General features: G+C 33.8%; 1 protein-coding gene across 1 annotated transcript; it reads right to left on the bottom strand.

Annotated features, from left to right (window-relative positions):
• Positions 1–3,509: 3,509 nt before the first annotated feature.
• LOC109211828 (homeobox-leucine zipper protein HAT5-like) lies at positions 3,510–6,328 on the bottom strand. Its single transcript, XM_019375412.1, has 3 exons — positions 5,926–6,328; positions 4,989–5,383; positions 3,510–4,313 (listed from the first exon to the last, which is right to left on the bottom strand). The coding sequence occupies exons 1-3, from the start codon at positions 6,035–6,037 to the stop codon at positions 3,915–3,917; spliced, it is 906 nt and encodes a 301-aa protein (XP_019230957.1). The 5' UTR covers positions 6,038–6,328; the 3' UTR covers positions 3,510–3,914.
• Between the last annotated feature and the right edge of the window lie 4,405 nt (positions 6,329–10,733).

The following is a 10,733-nucleotide window of genomic DNA, read 5'->3' as shown; positions in this document are numbered from 1 at the left end:
ATATACTGTTTTATAAAATGCTCTCTTTTCTGACATCTAGACATGGCTACGCACGTGGGTACTGGGTCCCATGAGAGTGACCTACACGTGTGACATCACCACTCTCCTGAATAATAGGTCCCCTTCAACTTTTGGACAATGCCTTGTCTTGTCACCAAAGCCCAATTTCTTCGTCGATTGGCCCCCAGTACATTATGTTTAACAGAGATCCTTACCCAAATAGTCGGGTTCATAGTTTACTTTTTCTAACGAGTATATACAATATAAACTGAATATATAAGATTACACATAAATTATATATACATCATATATATATCTGTTATTTTTAATTTAAGCGATTAAATGAGTAACTATTTAGATTAGTTCTTCATTTTTCATGCTTATTTTCTCCCCACAATTTCATTCTTATCCACATGGCGTGGAAAAGAATAAGTGAAAGCGACGTACTGGGCTCCAGGGGCCCATTTTCCTGTTTCCCACCGTGCCCACCCCGCCACGTTGCTTGGCCCATCTACGTCTGGCATCTTATGGTGGGGCCCATTAGGCTTCCTTCGTTTTCGTGGCATTTGTTTGACTACCAGACACGTGTGAAATCTTGGTTCTCACTTGTCAATACTTCATTTGTCTCCTCCAGAGTATTAGATTTTTTTGATTTTGCCCAATGAGTTATTGTTGATATCTAAGTGCATAAAATTCCAGAAACTGAGCACTAGAACAAAAGTCACTTTGACATGTCCTAAAAGTCTAACCCAAAATATGTACTACCAAAAATTTGTACTAATAACTAACTTCAAGAGATACTTATTCAACTTGAATGTTTCGGAAAGCAAAAGCATTTTTCCTCGATCTTTCATTTAATTGGTAGATATATGAGCTTTGTTAAATATTGATATTTCGGTTATTTCATAGGTTCATCAAGATCAGATGTTATTCATTTAGATTTCTAAAGCTGTCCTTAGAGGCAGATCCGAGATTAATTCTACATAAATATATGAAATTAAAATTTATTCAATTGTAATATTTCAAGACGACGATAATAAGCATATAGAGTCCCCTCTAAATGTGGGATATGCCCTAACATTTGTTGGTTGACTATGTGAACTTGATATTCCCGCAGTTAAAATCCCGTAAAGTTAGCTAGTTAAGGGTGAAAGGAATTTTTTTTGAGTTAGTGTAACATTGCAATTGGTTTCAATTTCAATCTTAATTTCACATGGTCTAGAAGTTCTTAGAATAGATTAATATGAAGCCAAAAGTGACATTTCATGGTTCTTAAGTTACGCAAAAGCATTAAGGCGGCTCTTCTTGAATAAGCAATTACTAAATTAAAGTTGTTGGGCTTTTGAAGAGGCGGAGTCAAGATTTCAAATTTATGGACCGGCAATTTTAATCGTTTTAAGTTACTGGGTTCAAAATAAATAATTTATACATATTCAATGAATTTTTAAAATAAATATAGGGTTCGAACCAAAGCTACTGGGTTCGGCCGAACCCGCTCCCGTCATTCTAGTTCCGCCCCTAAGCTCTTGTATAGCTCTTTAACACCTCCCTCATCTCATGTCATCCGCAAAACTTGGATCAGCATCAATAACAAAGAAAGCTACCTGATTTGAAGTAAAATGAAATAGCTGTCCTTTTCTTCTTGAGTTTAGTAACTTAGAGACATACTATTATATTTTTCAATACCAACAATGACTTCTCATACAAATACAAACTTTGTGCCCAATCCCTTGTGCAAGTGGTTATGAGTTGCAAATATCAATTGTATGGCCTATCTCTACCCCATTTAATAGTTGCATCTTCCTACATTTTCCACTTGAAGCTACTAATATTAGAGAGAGATCACACAACCACAAGTCATAGTCTTTTAAGTTTAGTCGTCGATAGCTGAATGTTTCAATTTGGTTCGATCATAATTACATATGCAAAATTTTATCAGATGTTTTTAAAATAGTTGAACGATCATTTGAGTAATAGACTCATGAAAAGGATCGCTTTAAGCACGAATGAGCTTTCCCTTCCTTTATATCACCCACCGTTTTTTCCTATTTTTGGTTCAATTCACCATTTCCATATCGTAATGGATATTCTAAAGTATTAATTTCCCCAAAAATAAAAGAACAATCATTTTTTTTTCCTTTTGAGTCAAATTGTGCAAGCCAAAAATTACAACATGGAAAAAAAGCAAAAAAATGAAGAAGATGACCACTTAGTAATGGTCGAATCTTAAAGACAACTAATATTATCATACGATTTGTCTATTAATTATTGGTATATCTAAAACAAAACTTGATTCCCTCAAAAACTTGACACTACAAGCTAGTGTTTGGTAAGGTTCCAACACTGTAGTTAATATAATATTATGAAAGAAATTAACAGACTTAGAGTATAAATATTTCATTTGATTTGTTCCTTCAAGGCTACGTGCTAGCTATCTTTAAATAAAGGATTAAAATAGATTCCATATCAATTTTAGCCATTAAAAAATGTTCCCAAAGTCATAGTACAATTACACATGTTAACATGTAACAAGAAATGCATCAGCAAAATATTCATGTTAAAAAGAATCGTTGATTCCCTCAATAAAAAAATATTTAAAGTGATGGGGTATGTCTCAACGTCCATTTTATAAAGTTAATTAAAGAAGAAAAATTGTCAACATCTAGCTAAAAAGTCATTGCCTATTGAAATACACTTTTGAATCCAATCATTCACAAAATTTGACTTTAAGAGGGTATTGGCCTTCCTTTTTCCTCCTCATTACTAAATATTTCAAACTCAATCCTCACTTTTTCTCTTACATGCAGTTTCTTTTTCTTTTTGGCGTTTTCCTTTTTAAAAGTTGTAAATTAGTCACGTATCCGTTTAGACGACAATAACAACAATAATAAATTCAGTAAAATCTCACAAGTGAGATCTGGGAGGATAACGTGCACGTATACCTACCCTACCTTGTGAGGGTTAGAGAGACTGTTTCCGATAGACCCTCGCATCGCCACAAGCAAAGATGCAACATATTCGCTTAAACAATTATTTGAAAATTAGGTGTCTGGAGAAAAAAGAAAACCGAACTTCCTCCATTTTATTTTATATGACAATTTTTATCTAATTAAAAAAATCTTTTAATATTTAAAGTTGTTTAACTTTAAATTTATCATTTTATCCTTATTAACATGCTCTTATAGTCATCGAATATTATGACATATTTAATACTACCACTTTTAATGATATTATTAAAATGTGGAATTTTTTTCTTCTTAAATTCCCATCCCCCTAAATCCAGTGGTTTTCCCCATAGAACAATATGCATTGCAGAAGTGTTTTTTGAGTCCCAAAGTTTTTATATTCAAAACCCCTTTCTTTCTTTCCAACCACTAGAAAGAAAATGCACATGCTCTTATTCTGTTTTGTACATATCCCAGAAAATGACTCATCATTGATTTAACTTGTCCAAATAGGGCCAAAGGATCCTAACAATTACTCATAAATTAACAGTAGCACCTGAAAAGAAGAAGAAAAAAAGGCAATAGTACCATTTGTTTTTGAGCTAAAGAGAAAAAGGCCAATCACAACATTTTTTGAAACAAGCTAGTAATAAAGACACCTCAATTAGTTAACTACTAGTAATCCTATATACAAACATATTATTGATTAATATAGTGTAAAACTACAAAGGAAATTTAGCAACTGCCTTGGAACACTTAGGGGTCGTTTGGTTGGGAAACAAGTTATTCCGGGATTAGTTATTTCATCCTCCCATAGGGATAAAAAAACACTAATCCGGGAATAGTTATACCACGATTTTATCCCAACCAAATATGGGATAAACTCATCGCAAATTTAATCCCGGGATTAATTATTCCTCGTACCAAACGAGTCCTTAAAGGATTGAGCCAAATCTTGAACTTGAAAAATCAATATTGCCAGAACCAACAAGGCTGATCCTCAATTTGGAATCCCAAATTGCATGAATTAGCTTGAATTTGATCTCCAATTTCAGGGAAGCATAAAAAGCTCTTGCTTAAATTGTCATCTTCATCTTGAGAAAAATCAGATGGCTCAGGTTCAAATGCATTTGAAGAATGATTCCCATCAGTATAATGTGGGCTATCTGAATCAATAACATCACTTTTAGCTGAACTTGCATCTTCTTGTTTGCATACTACCTTTTGTATACTTGGCACTTCTGAGATAACAACAATTGGACTTGATTTTTGAGCCTCTTCTGCATCTATTGGATTAATAGGTTCACTTTGCTCTGAATTTTCCTTCCCTTTCTCCCTCCTAAGCAAATTTTCTTTCAGCAAATCAACCTATTCATCAACAAAATCAAAGAATATATTAGAAACATTTTTAAGAAAATTAAGGGGAGCCTTGGCGTAACCGGTAAAGTTGTTGCCATATGACTAGGAGGTCACGAGTTCGAGCTGTGGAAATAACCTCTTGCAGAAATGCAGGGTATATTTTCAAGAAAATAGGCATTACACCTAGCTCAATCGTAAATAGCTCATGAGATGAGGATTATTGAAGACGATATAAAAGGATAACATCCTATTCCCTCAACTAATGTAGGACACTTAACATCCTCACACACTTATGTCTGGACATCTGATTACATGGGATTCCAATGTTGGATAAACCAAGAACACAGATGAGTTAGATTCTGATACCATGTTAAGAAAATGGATACAACAACAACAACAACAAACCCAGTGCAATCCCACACGTGGGATATGAGCAGGGTAATGTGTACGCAGACCTTACCCCTACCTTATGAAGGAAGAGACGCTGTTTTCAATAGATCATGTTAAGAAAATAGAACTTCAGACTAATTTAACCCTAAAATCTAGCTCTTGAGATAAGATTGTGAGATTATATAACGAGACAACAACTCATTTCTTCCGACTAATATGGGGTACTTAACAAACCCCTTTGGAAAATCTAATGCCAATTAAGAATGGTGGTTGTATAGGGAGTTTTCAAGATACCTCATTTCTCAAATTCTCGTTCTCTTTGAAAAGGGTGTCATAATCATCCTTCAGTTTATCAAAGCTAGCTTTAAGAACATCATAGTCTTTCTCAAGTAGTTTAGTCTTGTATCTAGCACGTCTGTTTTGAAACCAAATAGCAATTTGCCTAGGTTGTAGGCCAAGTTCTTGAGCCAATTGAACTTTCCTCTCTGGTTCCAGCTTGTTATCTACCTCAAAACTTTTCTCAAGAAACTGCACTTGATTTGGCAATAGTCTTCTTTTCTTCTCTGGCTGGTGAAAACAACTATCATAATCATCATTGCTAGTTTCTTCTTTGTCATTTGGTGAGAAAAATGGCCTTTCTTTAGTAATTTCTCCTCGACCATCTTCAAAATTAACCATTGATGTAGGCCCTGAAACAGAACAAAATTGACAAAGAGCAAGGTGTATCAAAATCTTGAAAAATTCTGAGGGAAACCTCAGCCGCTACCCTTTGGGTGCGCACTGAATAACCTGCTAACTATACAATAGCTCGCAAACCACACAAGAGATGTAAACCGCACTACGCAAGCTCGGTGCGACGAGCTCTGGCCGAGGAGGCTGTGGCTGAGGGGGATCGATACGAGGTCTCCCACGTGGGAAACCACTCGCCCAACCAACAGCCGATTCTTGAATACAGTGTTCATTTCCTTTGCTTGACGGCTAAAATAATAGATTTTCTAGTTTCTAAAACTAAAAAGACTCAAACTTGAACCAAATATTGTAGTACAAAACAAGTGTCAAAACTCTTTATATTGAATTGAGCAGTGAAAGGATGTTAATAATAAACTACCAAATTTTCAGTAACCATAGACTAGAAGTAGAAATAAAAGTCAAAGAACTATAAGCTTACAAGAAAAATAGAAAAGAAGAGCAAACAAGAGCAAATATTTAGCAGGGTGCAAAAGAGAATTACCATGAAAAGAGGGGGAAGAATTGGACATCCAGAGATTATGAAGAACCTCAGAAGGCAAAACAGTATTAGTAGTAGTCATATTAGAACCTTCATTAACTCTTCCAACTTCCATAATTATTTTCTTGAACCTTGAAGTTTTTTAGGGTGCAAGAATTATGAAAAATAAGTGGTATTTAAGCAGTGGAAAATGGGGTTTTTTAATTGAATTTTGAAGTTTGAAGCAAAAAGGATGTGATTAACACTAAGGTTATGTCACAAGTAAGAGAATAATGAAGGTTCACTGCCATCATCTAGCAAAAGAGACTCAAATATTGAGTTAAGAAAACAATGCATAAAATATGAAAGAGAGAAGAAAAAAGAAAGAGAAAAAGAGATTCTTCCTTGGGAAGAGGAGATTGATGGGGTTTATAAACAAGCTAGCTGAAAGTGGCAACATAGAGCTTTCTTCTTGCAATGGAACACGGGCTGAGATTGAATTTCCTATTTTACCCCTGTATTTAATTTATTTTTCACTTATTTTTATTTTATTTTTTCTTAACTTATTTTCTTCTTGTTTTGGATTTGATAATGACAATGTAAAGATCATACCCTTTGGAGTCCTCTGGTTCTGGAAAATTTTTCATGACTTTGTCGATTTTAAACGGAGAAATACTGAGTTCATATAGCCGATTTCAATTTGTTTGAGATTCAAAAATAGTTATTATTACTGTTAATTTATACATTTATGTTAGGGATATACCACTTTTTTTCTTTAGGTGCGTTTTTCTAATATTCTGAAAATTCATACATATACATAATTTAACATTTATTTATTTTAATAAATTAAAATCTCTAAAATTTATTTAATGATTTTACAATTATAATGTAGTTAAGTATAATACTAAATACTAGCACAACAAAGATTATTGTTCTACGTTTCAGGTTGAGTCCTGAGGAATGAAATTACTCTCAGTAGGAAGTGTTTTACCCTCAAAGTAAAAAAATTTGGCGCAAATTCAAATTTTATCATTATAATGTAGTTAAACAAAATACGAAGTACTAGTACAACAAAGATTATTGTTTTATTATTTTTTGCTTCGGCTATCTTTAAATTTATATACTATATTAAAACTTGCAAGAAGTTACAGAAATATGATACTGTTATAAAATAATAAAGAATATTGCAAAGAAAAAGAGAGAGATGGAATTCTTATTGATATGAGACCAATTATAATGGAATAGAACCCTCTATTTATAGGGGAAATGTGACTTAGCCACCAAATAACAAAACCTAGAATCTCTCTAAAATATAGACATTAACCATAAATACAATTCTATTTATAACACTCCTCCTTGAATCTCTATTCAACAAATAATGTTCCTCGTTAAAATCTTAACTAAAATAAAACCCAGTGGGAAAAACATTCTAGAGAAGGAAAAAGAGTACACATGTTTAGAAATACGCCTTTTGGTTGCCTCGTTAAAAACCTTGCAAGGAAAAATCAGTGAGACAAAACCTTGTAAGGGGAAAAGAGTACAACGCGTATTAACTCCCCCTGATGAGAGCATCAATTCACATCCTTGAGCTTCCGCATCCCAATCTTGTGCACCATCTCCAAGAGATCATTAGTAGAGATTTGATAAACAAATCGACCATATTAACTTGAATAAATATGTTGCACCTTGAAATCATCATTCTTTATAGATATGTAATATCTTCATAAATGCCGTGGAATGGCCTTTTCAATATCTCCATAGAGATTCTCGCTATCATATTATCATGCTTATAGTTATAGCAAGATACATATGTGCACAAATTGCACTTAGGATGTAGTACTTCATGACCATGAATTCTATATGCTTTAAGCGATTCACATCCTTCAAGGATTGTCATATAAGTTAAGTCATATAAGCCATATAATAGACTATAGATGCATATCAAGTTTTCATGTCATGCTAGACACCGAAACTGATTGCATATATCATTGACTTTATACTTTCAAGTGTTTGAGCTACATGTCTTTCATATGAAACCAATTCTATTTGAATTGTGTCTCTTCCATTTGACCAATATTTTTGTGTCTGTATTCGAAAGACTTGAGGTCCTCATCTATACTTAGCGTTATCATAAATGTCATCGACGAACATTTTATATCGATTCCAACATTTTTCCACAAAGACACATAACATAGAGATCTCTTCATTCATATTTTCAGGTACCTAAACCTCTCCTGAGATTTTATGAAGTATTATGTCATGTGATCTTCTAGATCACTTGCCTCCTTTATTATGATCATTTGCTCATCTTCTTTATCAAGAAGTTTATTTGAAACCGATTTGTCCATATGCTTTAAGCGTACCATAGACTTTGTCCTTCTAGGACTTAATAGGAGCATTTGCAACGAGAATATAGTTACTTTTTTTGGGTCAGCAAATGCGTCTGACATGCTTTGCAATATATTGCAAATGAATTATCCTTTTATACTTCAAGTTCATATTATTTTATTCGAGGATCTAGATGTACACATGATAATTCATTCCACGTAACCTTTTCTCAATTGTTTATCTTATCTCCCCCTCATGTTAGAAAAACAAACTTGCTTCCTCAATTTTGAATATCCATCTTTGTGCGTTATGGTGTTAATCAAAATATACACCGCATATCACTAATAATAGTAAGATGGAATTATTTGGTTCCTGACCCTGAACCACTTGTGACGGGAGAAAATAATATACTTTCGTATATAACGTATATCAAACTGATATATATAACTTTGTTCTCATAAGAAATAGTTTAGCTATTAAGTAGAGGCACTCAATAAATTATTTTGCTAAACAAACTGTGATGTAAACCAACTTATCAAGATAAACTGTCTTGAATAGAAAATATGGAAATTATGCTCGAATTAAATTATTGAGCAAGTTACCTCGCAAATACCGGCCAGGTTGCGAGTTAATAATATTTGCACATGTAATCATCTCATAGATGCATCTTATGTGGTATACATGGCAGGTGAATGGGCCAGATTCACCTTCGATATTTCCAGCATTCACGGGATCAATCCCAATTTTCGTTGGTCTATTAATTAATGAGAACAAACAATATAAGAGAATTCGTAAAGAACTTTCTAGTTCCTTAATATTTACTCATGTAGATTCTCTTTTATTTTTGCATATCATACTTAAATTAACACGGCTAAATTAATTATGCCAACTGGATAAATTATCAATACTGATAAAGTTCAAGTTTACACCATGACGTGTGCAATTATCAATAAACTCCACGTTTATTATGATATGGGTTTTTATATCAATAAACATCTACTTTATTGTGGTATTCGTTTATTTATGTAGTACAAACTGGAGAATAAAGCAGGTAATTTTTCACATACCCATTACCCCGCTACAAGTTGTAGTAATAGAAGATATTAAATCTTTCTTTTATTTATAATCTCAATATAACCAACCGCTTTCGCGAATACCTTAGAAACTCAATTAAGTTTTTGTGAGACTTACTACAACATAATGCCTCATTGATAATCAATTTTATTCCTCCGAAATAGTAATAATTGGCTCTTTCAGAGCTCTCAATTAATTTTGTAGTACCACATATCATCAACACCCATATGGTGAATATCTCTTTTAAAGAGAAAGTTATACCATTATGGTTATGGTCAAAATTATATGCAAGATCTATTCTTGCATTACCGTCGTCTTTTAATAATCACAATGCCAAAATATTTTGGCGTACAATAAGTACGTGACCAATGATCATTTATGCCATAATAATGACATTATTTTCTTATTTCATCTCAAACCTCCTTCTAGAGGTGAGTGTGATATATACCACTATCACGCTCATATTCTTCCAAAAATGAATATGTATTCATAACTCACATGTTGTCATATACACATCATGAATGGACCATAATCATTTATATGTGCTTTACAAAATTTCATGTCAAATCGATGACAAACATTACTTTCACAGAGTGAAGGATTATTTTGAGAATTTTTATTATTCTCATTACCACAGTGATGACGATTATAATTTCGCCTATTTCCACGTCCACATCCATTGATACATATAGTAATAATTTTGTCTTCTTTCAGACTTATCACATTCTCTTAAGGGAATGAGAATGAAGCAAATTCAATGGGACGGGTTTTCAATTCTTTGCCCACAATCATACATGAATTTGATCATGGCAAGACATAAAAATTTTACCACTTTGGGTGGTTATAATTGTCACGACCCGAATTTTTCACCCTCGGGGGTCGTGATGACGCCTACTCATAGAAGCTAGGCAACCCACGAAATGCAGCAATCTTAATTCATTCATTTTAATCCCTTTTAACAACTTAAAATAAACAGGAGATTAACATTAAAATAATTACGGAAGATGAAATCAAGCGGAAGACTTAGACTATTATAATACCAAAGTAAATGTGAAAATGCCAACATGTGTCTCTACCCAGAAACCGGTGCCACAACATTCACGGACTGTCTATGAATACTACATACAGATGTCTGAAGAAAAGAGATACAGTCAAGCTCGGATACAAATGAAAACAGAACATATAAGTAGATAGAAGAGACGCCGGGCCTGCGGACGCCTGCAGGACTACCTCGGGATCTCTGGACTGAAGGCTGGCTCCCCAAGTGCTACTGCCCAAATGCTGCTCCGGTATCTGCACATAGTGCAGAGTGTAGTATCAGCACAACCGACCCCATGTGCTGATAAGTGTCTGACCTAACCCCGGCGAGGTAGTGACGAGGCTAGGACCAGACTCCAGATAAACCTGTGCAGTTATATAATATAAAGCGT

This window comes from Nicotiana attenuata, unplaced genomic scaffold (assembly GCF_001879085.1).
Source record: "Nicotiana attenuata strain UT unplaced genomic scaffold, NIATTr2, whole genome shotgun sequence".
NCBI classification, from domain to species: Eukaryota; Viridiplantae; Streptophyta; class Magnoliopsida; order Solanales; family Solanaceae; genus Nicotiana; species Nicotiana attenuata.
This window is presented reverse-complemented; position numbering and strand designations above follow the sequence as displayed.